Below are 14,921 nucleotides of genomic sequence, written 5' to 3'. Positions count from 1 at the left end.
CACTTTTTAATCCACCAAAGCATTTACTCGCTCCTCTCAATCTACATTCTACTTCCACCCTCACTCCTCCCTTTCCTACCACATTCACACCAAGTATCTAAAACTATCCACTTCCTCCAGTCTCTCTCCCTTAATGCTCATTTCCAGCCTGCTGTCAGTGCTCTCTCCCCTTGTAAATCTCATCATCTTATTTTTGCCCACATTTATCTTCAGCTTCCTTCTTTCACACCTTCTCAAACCCAACTTCCTCAATCCCTCCTCTGATCCTGCTACAAATGCAGTGTCATCAGCAAACAACAACTGGCTTATTTCCTACTTTTCTCCATCTTCTTTAACCATCTCCAACCCCTCACACCACCTCATCCATGTATAGATTGAACAGCCAGGGCGACATAACACATCCCTGACGAAGTCCCACCTTTACCTCAAACCATTCACTCTCTCCATTTCTAATCTTAACACAAGCTCTACTACTCTCATAAAAACTCTTGACTGCTCTTAACAGCTTTCCTCCTATCCCATATATCTGCAGAATTGACAAGTTCTGTAAAGTCACCCGAGAAAATAATTGTGACAAGGTTTCACACTTTTGTGAATCTTTTGTGCCATTTGCAAGTTCCAGTGTGCTGCATGTTGCTGTCTGCCCCATATAACATTCCTCAATGCCACCCTCCCTTCTGATCCCATGTTACCCCCACACACGCATTCAACTCTTATCCACTCTACTGCCCCACACTGCACCTAGTCACCATTTCACCAATGTTCCTGTCTTATCGCTCTCCCCAATGTATGGAATTTTAAATGCAAGAGTATATTCTTATTCATACAAAATACTTTATTATATATGAGCAATGGAATGGGTATCATCCTAGTGTTTTTAATTTTTTCTACAGAGGCATTTCAAAAGGGGATTCCATATTCTTGTTACTTTAAAGTTTTGTGACAGTCTCTGTTCCCTAACCCTGAAGGAACTCACGGGAGCAGTGTACATATATTTATATGATGTGTATGTGTGGGTTATTTGGACTCAGCCACCCCCCTTGTATCTATCAATGCCAACTTTGTATTATCTTGACCATCCTTGTATCTCCTACTGGACAGGATGATGTATTTCCTAAGAGTTAAGCTCTACCACTTGTCCCACGATTCATCCGAAAGTACTGAGCCCCTGTGCAACTGGACCCCATAGAGTGTTTAACAGTTGGTTATAGTCAATGTTCAACAGCATATGCCAACTAACAAACACGAAGTTCAGAATGAACCACAACATTAGAAATTAAGGTGGACCTGTAACAACTCCTGAAGTTGTATGACAACTGTAAGTCTTCCCTCATCTCTGGGAGAAGGAAGTGCAATATGAAAATAAATGAACTGTGGAACTGTGAATCACATGGTAGTCCTTACAAAGAAAAGACTTCTCACATGAAATTATGACAAAGACCTCACATACATGACAAATTTCAATTAAAGTAAATTATGAACAAGACTATCTCAGGCAAAGATTTTCCTTCCAGCTGATACAACCTGCTAAAAAAGGACCATCTATTGTGAACACGTGCTTGTTCTTTAAATGGAGAAATCACAGATGACAAAGCAAACCTTGTCAACCCTGATCATAGTACCTAGATAGAATAATACAAGTAAAATTCTCAACATGCTTAGCCACATAATTTATGCAGCCTTTCTCAGATGAAACTAAATACAAATATCAGAAATAATTTTTCCCTACATCTGTTATCAATGACTCGTTTGCATATACAGCACTGCTATCTGTCCATTCACTTAATTTCTATGCTAAAGCTCTTTTGATAAAAACAATTTTATCACCTTAGCAGCATAGTATTGTTTTTGCAGATCAGACAGTTTTGGTGCAAAAGAAAATGTCAAAGCCCCTTAACAGAGTATAAATCATTTGAATAATAACAAAGCAACAACAAAAACTATTGCCTTTATACACTTCTTCCTCCCCCTATGGAAATAAAAATGCATCACAAATAACCAGCAAGTTGCCATTTGAAATTGAGTCACCTTTATGTACTACAACATACATAACAGCACTGGTACAATTCAAATACAACTCCATTAAGTAGCAGGTGAACAGAGCAAAAAATGAAGCACTGCTATTTGGCACAGTTAGTTAGCCCCAGCTTTTGATCACGAAGCAACTACAAACCTGCACCCACGGGGGCACTATCAAGACTGAAGACAAGAGTAGGGATTAATCATTAATGCAATACTGAAGCATGGTTAAGCAACAAAAGCAATTACAATATTATGTGAAGTATTTTGGGTCTCGCCTACCAGATTCAAGTTGTAAAAGTTTAGTACACAAATCAACACATGTATGGCATGTATCCCCTCAGCTGTTGGTATATTCACACTGGGGTAACAATTTTACATTTTTCCCTGCGAATTTCAAAATTAAAATGCATTCAGAAACTCTAAATAAATACTTGAAGTTTTGATGGTGAACAGAGAAACTAATGTTAGTATGACAGATCTATAGAAATACAAGAATATGGTCTAATAGAATTTCCAATCAGAACCAGAAAATGGTTAAACCCACCACCAGCTGACAGGTTAAACACAATCTAAAAACTAGCGAGCAGAAGAGCAACAATTCAAATTTCTTAATTCAATGACTGTCCCTTGCCTTGCTGGCCTTGTCCAGTGCATGCTAGGTTAGCAACCAAAAATACACTTGTTTCTAAACAAACAAAAGCCAAGGTTGTCCCTTTTGGTGACGGAGGGCAGGTCCAGAGAGTGCATGCAAAGTGAGCAACTTTAAACAAGTGTGCCCTTATAAGCCACAGTGAGCAATTCACCTCTGCTTGGCTGTAGCAGGCTGTGTGGTCTGTTTGCTCACTGAACTGTAGCCATGTGAGCTGGTCCCACTCGGTCGTACAATGCTTACACCCGCACCAAGGTTGGGCAGTCGACTTGAAGACGAGCTGCTTACATTTGAAGTTCCACTTGTCTTGGAGGCTGTGGACAAGTTTAAGGTTAGATGTACAATAATACATATACTATACCAAGCACTACCTCAAGTTCAAACCTATTATTGCTAATTATGTATCAAAAACCTAAAACAATTCCAAACAAGAGATATATGTATTTCATACAAATTACTAATTTCATAGGAGTTTGTTTCTAATAACCTCACTTTCATGACAATACAATATTCCAAGTATATAATTATACTTAATAAAAATACTACACTTATAAAACATTATATATATATATATATATATATATATATATATATATATATATATTGTAAAAACTAAGTTTGACTACACTTTACTGCATAACAAGTTTAAAAACTATTATCTGTTACAAATTAATTTTCTTAAGCAAAAACTTTCTTAATTTTTTGTAAAAATGGACATTTGCAAATTATCAACTAAACAATTTTATCAAATCAAAATGCACTTTACAAAGTAAGAACCCTAACAATAGAACAAAACAAAGTGAGAGATTAGTATTTCAGAAGTAAACAATACTTCTAGCCTTGGGGAAAATATTTAGACACAAAGTAATCATGAAGAAGGTAACAGAGATTCAAAGTGGGCAGCAGGAAAGAGGGAAGGTAAAAGTTAAAAGTGACCAGTATTCTATCTCTCTCACTCTCTCTTCTTTTAACTGAGGATTAGGTAGTGGGAGGGAGAGGGGGAAAAGGAGGGAGAGGGGGGAAAAGAAGAGAGGGGGAGAGGGAGGGAAAAGAAGAGAGGGGGAGAGAGGAGAGGGAGGGAAGAGAAAGAAAAGGGAGGGAAGAAGAAGAAGAGAGGGAGAGAGGGAGGGAAGAGGAAGAGGGAAGGGGGGAGAAAGGGGAAGGGGGAGAGAAAGGAGAGGAAGAGAGAAGGGAAGAGGGAGAGAGGGAGGGAGGGGGAGAGAGGAGAGAGAGAGAAGGGAGAGAGAGAGAAGGGAGGGAGGGAGGGAGGGAGGGAGGGAGAGAGGGAGGGAGGGAGAGAGAGAGAGAGAGAGAGAGAGAGAGAGAGAGAGAAAGAGAGAGAGAGAGGGGGGAAAGAGAGAGGGAAGAAAGAGAGAGGGGGGAAGAGAGGAGAGGGAGAGAGAGAGGAGGGAGAGAGAGGAGGGAGGGAGAGAGAGGGAGGGGAGGGGAGGGAGAGAGAGAGGAGGGAGAGAGAGGAGGGAGAGAGAGGGAGGGGAGGGGAGGGGAGGTAGGGAGAGAGAGAAGGGGGAGAGGAGAAGGGAGGGAGGGAGAAAGAGGGGTGAGAAGAGAGAAGGGGAGGAGGGAGGGAGGAAGAGAGAAGGGGAGGAGGGAGGGAGGGGAGAGAGGAAGAGAGGGGAGTGAAAGAGAGAGAGAGAGAGAGAGAGAGAGAGAGAGAGAGAAGGGGGAGATGAGGAAAGAGAAAGAGCTTGAGTGATGGAGTGAGAGTGAGAGTGAGAGAGAGAGAGAGAGAGAGAAAGTAAAAGTGGGAGAAAGAGTGGGTGAGTCCTTATAATGCAAGGAGTATGTAGCAGTCATATATTCAAGGATAAAAATTATCCTTGAGTAGAAGCACAAGACTTGCCTCTACCACCCATGAACTAGTCTAATAATGACTGGAAAAACCTGAAAACAAGATACTTTGACGAGAAAGTTCATATGGAGAATACCTATTTGTAAGCAAATGCAGAATGTATAACTTCCTAGCATGATAATGATAATAAAATATATTTATAATATAACAAATGCATCAGCAACAGATATATCCCTAACATGCTTCCTATATCCAATTTAAACATATGCTTTCTGATATTCAGACAAGGCCCAGCCTGATTGTGGTAAAATAAATATCTGACATTGATACTCCTGCTGATTCAGAACCAATTTCAGCACAAAAATGACCAAATTTCTCCAAACAGAACTAGAGACTCAGAAGGACCCAAAATAGTTAATACTATTTCAATTCATCCTGAACTTAAAAAAATACATAAATAAATAAATAAATAAAATAAATAAATAAATAAAATAAACAAATAAATAATCTTGTCTGAAAAGACATTTCAATCAGAGCCATGTTTGATTTTTTCCTATTATTAAAATGCATAAAGAGAAGGCACTGCATAAATTACATTTGTTCTTTCATTCTCCATCAAAGCATCATCAGAAACCTATTGGTCAGGAATTAACGCCCTGTGCCGATTATAAAATTTTATTTTATTTTGTAATCTCTCTCCTGCCTCTTCCTCCTGATCCATCCTGAAAACTATGTTTTGTTCTAAAATTCATTCAATTTCCATTTTCAGGGTGGGCCTATAGGCTAAAGAGGAACTCCTTTTTCCACTTTCATCTTGATTCAGCACTTGTTCAATTTACAAGGCAACTTCCCTTAATTCCCACAGTAGGTACCGCAAAATAAATACTATATGACTAGCATTTTCCCCCTGGCTTTGATACATCACATTACTGCTACAGTCTAGATTATTTGAAATCGGGGAAAAATCATACCAAAGCAATACAATTCTGAGGAACATCAACAAACTGTACTTTATTACAAATGCAATTCTGGCAGCACAGCATGTAAGAAGCTTCAATCTGTTGACCTGAAAAGTATACTGTCAAGTGCAACACTGCCCATTAAAAAGCAACTAAATTTCAAACTGGTCTATGAAAGCACTATTATGACACAAGAGAACCTATGCAAAATAAATTGCTGAAGCAATTTATAATGGGCATGACTTTGGCACTTATAAATGATGATATTCTATGAGAAGTCAAAGTGCTGATCCCAATAGGCAAAAGTGCAAAACTCCCCCTTCCCATCTCCCCTGTGGCCCTCATCATCCCCTCACCACCACTGCTGTAGATGGCTGGTGAGATGTTGGTGCTGTGGCTGGAACCCAAGTGTGCAATGGGCTGGGGACCTTGGTGTGGGGCACCCAACTTGCGGCTGACGCTGCTAACACTCAGCCCTTGCATCGTTCGCAGGTTGGCCAAAGGGTCGGCTACTGCAACACAAGCCCAACATGAAATGTGGCAGTATACAGCACAGCAGAGCACAGCAACCAGCTAGCAGCCATCTCTGCATCAAACTCAACACTTTCAGGGTCAGTCACCATCTTGCAACACTACACCACTACCAGCCACATTCAATGTTAAAACCCTCTGCACACAGGAAGAACAGTCATGGTTAACAATCTATTCCAGTTCCTCCCAAACTGTATCAACATTGGACCATATGTTCTTAAAGGTTTCACACGTCATCACGAAACCCTGAAGAAGCAAGGCTGATCAAACCTCTAAAGCCAATTCATTCTTTCACCTTTGCAATGGGAAAGACCATCCAAGTCAATTTGGACTAAGAGCAACAGATCCAGTGAGGACTGATCTGATGGTAAGGTCAGGAGATGCAACATGGAGGCTGGTTAGATTGTTCTGCTGGGTCTAACAGTGGCCCCTGAGGCAGGATGGGACATACTGTAGCTGGCCCTGGCATACCTGGCTAGTTCACATTTGACAATATCCAGGTGCTTTCAACTGGAGTGCAAACCTCAATCTTGTTGCAAGAAAGATATTATCTACACGACTTGAAAATACACGCATACTTTAACAAAATTCAGAGCTTATATTCAATGGACAATGTACAGACAAGTTCAGCAACTATAATCACAACTGAGACAGTGTTAAATGCATAATAACCAATTATGATGGTTCTATGGGGCTCAAAACTTTCTGTGACTTGTGCACATACAGTTAGAGTATTGTGATTCATTCCTATCCAGGTCTAAATTTAAAAGAATTCTATTTATATTATTGTTATAGGGGCATTCTCTGTCAGAGCAACAAGTGCCTAACACCCTCATCTCTCCTATTTTGCTGAAATTTGGTTTATATGTAGTTTTAGGGTTCTAAACACATTTCTAAATTTTTAAGGTCAATCCACACAACCATTCAGGAGTTATGACTTCAGATACTTTGAGGTCATATAAGAAGTCACTAACATTTGCCAACTAGTAACAAAGGTGATAGAAGTCAGTTATATAAATGTATAGATATTTAGAATTAGAAAAAGACAAGGAATCCAAATATCAGTTTTAAAACTAGGTTGAAAAATAAGAAAATCCCGCTTTAGCAAAAATTTGAGGTATTTGATACCTGGGGTATTGAAATTGAAAAAAATTATAGATGAGAAAAATTAAGGCGTAAGCTTTGGGTATTAGAGAAAAAAAAAATAAATAAAAAAAAATAAAAAAAAATCTAATATTCTTTATATAATTAACATAAGAATGAAGGAGACTGCAAGAGACCATGAGCCCTACACTAGTCAGTTCCATGTCCATTACCATCTGTCATCCCCATCCATAAAGTTGTCTAACCATTTCTTAAAACAACTGATAGTTTCAGCACTCGCTACATGGTTACCAAGTCTGTTCCATTCATTGACCACTCTATTAGTAACCAATTCTTGCCTATTTCCTTCTTAAATCTAAATTTGTCCAGTTTAAATCCATTACTGTGAGTCTTGCCCTGTTGTCTTAATATGAAGACCTTGTTTGCATCACCCTTGTTAGTCTTTGATCCACTTAAACACCTCTATTAGATCACCCCGCACTCTGTATCTTTCCAGAGTATAAGTTAAGGTGCCTAAGCCTCTCTTCATAAGGTAAATTTCTGAGCCCATGTATCATTTTGGTCATTTCTCCTCTGTACTGATTCTAGTGAACTGATGTCCATTCTATAAGATGGAGACCAAAACTGTACCGCATGGTCAAGGATGGGTCTAACTAACGCCAAATAGAGTTTGATAATTAGCTCTGCACTTCTATTCGTAACTGTCCTACTAATGAAACCTAATGCTCTGTTTGCTTTATTTCTGGCACTAATGCACTGTTTCCTGGATTTAAGGTCAGGACTAACTAGAACTCCCAAATCTCTCTCGCACTCGTTTTCTCAAAAAACGTGTTATATAAGCTATATCTATTTTTGGGGTTGTGTAGCCCTATGTTTGATATACTGCACTTCGAGATATTGAAGTTCATTTGGCATTTCACCAACCATGTGAACAATTTGTTAAGATTATCCTCCAGAATCTTGGTGTCGTCTCCTGACCTAATTTGGTGACCTATTTTATTGTCATCCACAAACTTACTAACATCACTATCAATCCCATTGCCCACACTTTGTTTATATACATAATGAACAATGAGGGACAACATATAAATATGGCACTCACTTATGTGTTAATTATATGAAAAATACTAGTATAATTTTTTTTTTTTATACTGATTCTAATAGCCAAAGCTTATTGCCTTCCTTTTACTTGTCTATAATTTTTTTCCAATTTTGATACCACAGGGCCAAATCTTGACCTCAAAGTTTTACTAAAATGGGATTGTTTTTATTTTTCAACCTAGAAATCTAAAACTCTGATATTTGGATTCCTTTTATTTTCCTAATTTTAAATATATATATACATTTATATAACTATGATTTTTATCACCCTAGTTATTGGTCAGCAAATGTTAGTGACCTATCATAAGACATCAAAATATCTGGTCATCTCTTAAATGGTTGTTTGGACTGACCTTTAAATTTCAGACATGTATTTAGAGCCCTAAAACTACACATAAACCAAATTTAAGCAAAATCAAAGCAATGAGGGTGTTTAATTTTTTTGTTGAGCTCTCAGAGAATGCTCTTATTGCAATATAGTATCCTAGAATGTTACAAAATAAGTGCATTATATAATCTATAAAAAGAAGAAATGTAACTTGGAAACTTACAAAAATATAAAAAAAAAACTTTAGTGCATGACAAATCATAAAAACCATTTGCACAAATGGTGGCATGGACTTTAGCGAGTTTACATTTCTCATTTTTGGTAGAACTTATGTTATGCATTTGCATTTAAATATAAATACTTTGTGTATATTGCCCCTTTAGTTCGGGGGGAGAGGAACACTGCCTTTGTGTTCCCATGTCATAGAAAAAATCAAATAAATGGGAAGGAGTGAGGGGACTTGGATCCCACACTATTTTTCTCCTGCAGATTCAAGGCATAGAGGGCCTGGAGGACTTTAATCTGGACCCTAGTGGGTCATTGAATGTGTATGGACATGGAATGGACGAGAGCAAAGGGGAGGAGAGCAGTAATATGTTTGTGAGAAGAAAGTTTAAGTGAAGCAAAATTGACAACTTTGTGTTTGGGAGTGTGGCAAGTTGGATTACACAACCCAGCTAACAATGTGTAGCTTAGAACATAAGAATGCAGGAGACTGCAAAAGACCACAAGGCCTACAATAGGCAGTTCCATGTCCATCATCACCTATCATCCCCATCCATTAAGTTATCAAACATTCTCTTTAAACAACTGATAGTTTCAGCGCATTTGGTTACTAAGTCTATTCCATTTATTAACCACTTTATTGGTAAAACAGTTCTTGCCCACTTCTTTCTTAAATCTAAATTTGGCCATATCAAAGAAAACAAAGTAAAAAGGACTTAGTGTTAATGAGTCTGGACCTTAAATCCAGGAAATAGTGCATTAATGCCAGGAATAGGGAATAGGGCATTAGGATTTATTGCTAGGACAGTTACAAACAAAAGTGCAGAGGTAATCATTAAACTGTATCTGGGAATAGTTAGACCCATCACTGATTATGTTTTTTGGCTTTTGTCTCCATACTATAGAATGGATATTAATTCACTAGAATCAGTACAGAAGATTGACTAAAATGATACAAGGTCTCAGAAATTTACTTTACAAAGACAGGCTTAAACACCTTAACTTACACTCTTTAAGACAAAGAGTGTAGGGTGATCTAATGGAGGCATTCATATGGATCAAGAGATTTAACAAGGGTGATGCAGACACGGTCAGCTGGGCAAGATTCATAGTAATGGATTCAAATTGGATAAATTTAGGTTTCAGATGAAAATAGGCAAGAATGGGTTTACCAATACAGTGGTTAATGAATGGAATAGACTAAGTAACCATGTAGTGACCACTGAAACAATTAGTTGTTTTAAGAGATTAGAAACTTTATGGATGGGGATGACAGGTAGGGTAAGGGGCATAGAACTTCTTAGTGTAGGCCTTATGGTTTCTTGCAGTCTATTTCATTCTTCTGTTCTCATGTTCAATTGGTCATAGAGCAAGGGAGGAAAGGAATGGCACTTTTGAAAAGTAATGAGATGTCCATATGTGTGGCTGAGTGGAAGGAAATGTCACCAAGGATAATGTGAATGAAAATAAGACTGGGATGGTAGACGTGGGTGTTTGTGAAAGTGTATGGCTATGGAGATGAGAAGAGCAATATGAAGACAGGTGTTTTGAAAGTATCTAAACAAGTGTATGGAGACTTTTGGGAGGAATGTGAATGTATTACTCTCGGAGGATCTTAATGTTAAAGTAGACAAATCAGTGCATGGGGTTGTGAGGAGGTATGATGTGGCAAAACGAAATTAAAGTAGTGAGATCTTGGAGATGTGTACTGGATAGGAAATTATATCAACTAATGCAGTGTTTTTGAACAAAGATAAACATAAGTATACTCAGGCCAGTGTGACAATAGTCAATCTGTTGGCCCAGGTCTCTTGCAGAAGATCCACAGCTCCCAGGTAACCAGGAACAACCACAAGACTGGCCAATAAGTCACTCAAGGAGGAAATATTGTATTGTTGTCAGAGTATAGCTAGTGTGGGGCAGTGCTAAAATATGTTTAAGTTCAATGTCCTTCAAGTGATGGCTCATCTACAGCAGTTTCTGTTGCCAAGCCTGTTTTGTGCTGGTACAGTCTTAGTGCTGGATGGTGAACTTAATGATGCTCGTGTAGTTCTTTTCTTGTTTCTCTTGGGAGGGATTTTTCTGTAAGGATGTCTATGGTGGGGGGAAGGCTGATAAAGTACAAAGTTTGGTGGTTTGTCTTGAAGAACTTTTGTAATCTGATTGTGAATATGTTTTTGTGTGGATGTAGCATGTCATAAAGGTGTTGTTGATGTTTCAGGATGCTGCTGGTGTTGAAGTTTAGTTAGTCATCCTTGTTTGATGTAATGAAATGGATGAGTAGGGTAAGGGCTCTTGCACAGAATTGTGTAAATATCATTTGCATGTGGTACTCTATAGCATGGGTTCTCAACCTATTTCCCATTACGTACCCTGAGTCATCATACCATTGACCCATAAGCCCCATTAACCTGACACAGAATATAAAAAGGTAATATATTTAAGACTAATCAAATATACAATGACATCATAATGAATATCAATGGTTCAAATTGTTATGACTTTATCAGTTAAGCATTAACATAAAAAACAATGTACAATGTTCTCTTTCTCCAGATTCAAATGTTTAAGTAATTTTTTGCTAGTCATATAAGTACCTCAGTAAACTGTCCTGAGAACCTCTTGGGGTTGCAAACCCAACAGTGAGAAACCCTGCTCTATAGGGGTGAGTTTGATTTCTGTGTGCAGATATTGTATTGGGAGGATTTGGTGTATATACATACATATATATATACATACATATATGCATATACATATATATATGCATATATATATATATGTATATATATATACATACATATGTATACATACATATATGTATACATACATATATATATACATACATATATATATATATACATACATATATATATACACATATATCTATACATATATATATATATAAAGGTACAGATGGAGAGATGATAATGGAAGAGATGGCAGTAAGGGGAAGATGGGCAGAATATTTTAGGGAGTTGCTTTAATGTGAAGGAGGATAGGGAGGGAAAGATAGCTGCAGTGGGAAATGCGAAGAAAATGAGAGTGCTGAGTGAGGAGAATGGAGGAGAAATAAGGAAGGATGAGGTGAAGGCAGTTGTTAAGATGATGAAAGCAGGTAAGGCACCTGGTCTGGATGGATGCCATGCAGAATGTCTGAAAAAGGGAGGTGCAGTGATGGTGGACTGGTTGGTGAGGTTATTTAATGTTTGTTGGAGAGAGGGTAGAGTACCGGAGGACTGGAGAAGTGCCTGTATAGTTCCTCTTTACAAGGGAAAAGGGGACAAGTGTGAATGTAGTAGTTTCAGAGGGATTAGCCTGTTAAGTGTAGTAGGGAAGGCTTATGGGAGGATCTTAATTGAGAGGATTAGGAGAGGAACAGGAAGAGTAATTGGTGAGGAACAGTGTGGATTTAGGACAGGTAGAGGCTGTGTAGATCAGATCTTTGTGGTAAGACAGATATGTGAGAAAGCTATAGGAAAGGGGAAGGATGTTTTTTGGGCTTTTATGGATCTGGAAAAGGCTTATGATAGGGTAGACAGAAAGGCACTGTGGGAGGTTATGCAGATTTATGGGATAGGAGGAAAGCTTCTGGGAGCTGTCAAGAGTTTTTATGAGAGTAGTAGAGCTTGTGTCAGGATTAGAAATGGAGAGAGTGAGTGGTTTGAAGTAAAGGTGGGACTTCGTCAAGGATGCGTTATGTCGCCCTGGCTGTTCAACTTATACATGGATGGGGTGGTGCGAGAGGTGAATGCTAGGGTAGTGGGTCAGGGATTGGAGATGGTTAAAGAAAATGGAGAAAAGTGGGAGGTGAGCCAGCTGTTGTTTGCGGACGACACTGCGCTTGTGGCAGGGTCAGAGGAGGGATTGAGGAAGCTGGTGGCAGAGTTTGGGAGAGTATGTGATAGAAGAAAGCTAAAGATAAATGTAGGTAAAAGTAAGGTGATGAGATGTACAAGGGGTGAAAGTGGCAGTAGACTGGAAGTGAACATTAAGGGAGAGCGACTGGAGGAAGTGGATAGTTTTAGATACTTGGGTGCAAGTGTAGCAGGAAAAGGTGGAGTGAAGGTGGAGGTAGAATGTAGATTGAGAGAAGCGAGTAAATGCCTTGGTGGATTAAAGAGTGTAATGAGGAATAGACATTTGGGAATGGATGCGAAGAGGAGACTGTATGAAGGAGTGATTGTGCCAACAGCACTGTATGGGGCAGAAACGTGGAACATAAGAGAAGAAGAGAGAAGGAGTTTGAATGTGTTTGAGATGAGGTGTCTGAGAAGTATTGTGGGGGTTACTAGGCTGGATAGAGTGAGAAATGAGGAGGTGAGGAGGAGAACAGGGGTGAAAAAGGAGCTGGGAGATAGGGTTGATGAAAGAATATTAGGATGGTTTGGACACATGGAAAGAATGAGTGAAGAAAGACTAGTAAAAGAGGTATGGAAGGCAGATGTGGAGGGAGTGAACATGAGGGGACGTCCTAGGATGAGGTGGATGGATGGGGTGAAGGGGGCTTTGGGGAAGAGGGGAATGTCTGTTGAGGAAGGAAGGGAGAGGACGGAAGACAGAGGTGAGTGGAGAATGGTTGTATATGGATGATGTTGTGATTGCATGAGGAGGAATGGGCGGTAGTATGTGTGAGTAAATTTTGACGCAGCCCGAAGGGATTTCTCCCCGTCCTCTCCTTGTATGCGGGGGGGGGGGGGGGGGGGGGGGGGTGTCGCCGTTTCAATGAAGCGGCCTTGGTGGGGGTGTGCTTTGTCTTGCGATACTGATTCTGACCCAGGGCGGTGGGCAGGGTGCAGGGATGACCCGTCATGCAGGAGGTGCTGAGATGAGAGGGAGGGTGGGAGGGGTGTGGGGTATTTGTGGGGATGAAATGGGTGGGAGTGTTTTTATGCCTTTCCCTTTTTGGCTACCTCCCTTGTAAGGGGGAAAAAGCCTTGGTATATGTATGTACATATATATATATATTACATATATATTATACATATATATATATATACATACATATATATATATATACATATATATATATATACATACATATATATACATACATATATATATATATACATATATATATACATATATATATATATATAGATATATATATATATATATATATATATATATACATACATATGTATATATATATATACATACATATATATACATACATACATATATATACATACATACATACATACATATATATACATACATACATACATACATACATACATATATATATATATATATATACAAACATACATACATAAATACATACACACATATATACATATATACATACATACATATATACATACATACATACATATATACATACATACATATATACATACATACATATATACATACATACATATATACATACATACATACATATATATATATATATATATATATATATATATATATATATATATATATATATATATATATATATGATGGGGCAACCTAGAATGAGATGGATGAATGGGGTAAAAGGGGCTTTGGGGAAAAGGGGAATGTCTGTTAAGGAAGGATGGGAGAGGACAGAAGACAGGGCTGAATGGAGAATGATTGTATATGAATGATGATGTGATCCATGAGGTGGAATGGTTGGGGTATGGAGGTGAGGGAGTATGTGTGAGAAAATTTTGACGCAGCCCGAAGGAATTTCTCCCCATCTTCTCCTTTTTTGCATGAGGGGACGGAGAGAGTGGGTCACCGATTTAATGAAGCAGCCTTGCTGTGGATGTGCTGTGTCTTGCAACACTGCTTCTGACCCAGGGCAGTGGACAAGATGCAGGGATGACCTGATATAAGAGGGAGGGAAGAGGGTGGAAGGGAGTGGAGTGTGATAGGGATGGAATGGGTGCAAGTGGTTTTTATGCCTTTGTTTTTTGGCTACCTCCCTTATAAGGGGGAAAAAAGCCTTCGGTATATGCATGCATGAATGTATGTATATGCATATATATAGGTGCAGATGGAGAGATGATTATGGAAGAGAAGGCAGTAAGGGGAAGATGGGCAGAATATTTTAGGGACTTGCTTAATGTGAAGGAGGATAGGGAAGGAAAGATTGCTGCAGTGGGAAGTGCGAAGAAAATGAGAGTGATGAATGAGGAGAATGGAGGAGAAATAAGGAAGGATGAGGTGAAGGCAGTTGTTAAGATGATGAAAGCAGGTAAGGCG

At 38.8% G+C, this 14,921-nt stretch overlaps 1 protein-coding gene across 8 annotated transcripts in view; it reads right to left on the bottom strand.

Moving 5' to 3' along the window:
- The window catches only part of yem (yemanuclein), a 167,310-nt gene that overhangs the window by 103,514 nt on the left and 48,875 nt on the right, over window positions 1-14,921 (bottom strand). For 7 of the 8 annotated variants that reach the window (XM_076189094.1, XM_076189095.1, XM_076189098.1 and 4 more), the window contains 2 exons: window positions 5,797-5,952; window positions 2,826-2,985 (listed from right to left, as the gene is read on the bottom strand). In XM_076189094.1, the coding sequence (XP_076045209.1) occupies window positions 2,826-2,985; window positions 5,797-5,952 (316 nt within the window). The remainder of the gene's footprint in view (window positions 1-2,825; window positions 2,986-5,796; window positions 5,953-14,921) is intronic. The other variant, XM_076189097.1, reaches the window with a different exon arrangement.

Source organism: Oratosquilla oratoria, chromosome 8, assembly GCF_046742065.1.
Source record: "Oratosquilla oratoria isolate Oo_2021 chromosome 8, ASM4674206v1, whole genome shotgun sequence".
Taxonomy (NCBI): Eukaryota; Metazoa; Arthropoda; class Malacostraca; order Stomatopoda; family Squillidae; genus Oratosquilla; species Oratosquilla oratoria.
This window is presented reverse-complemented; position numbering and strand designations above follow the sequence as displayed.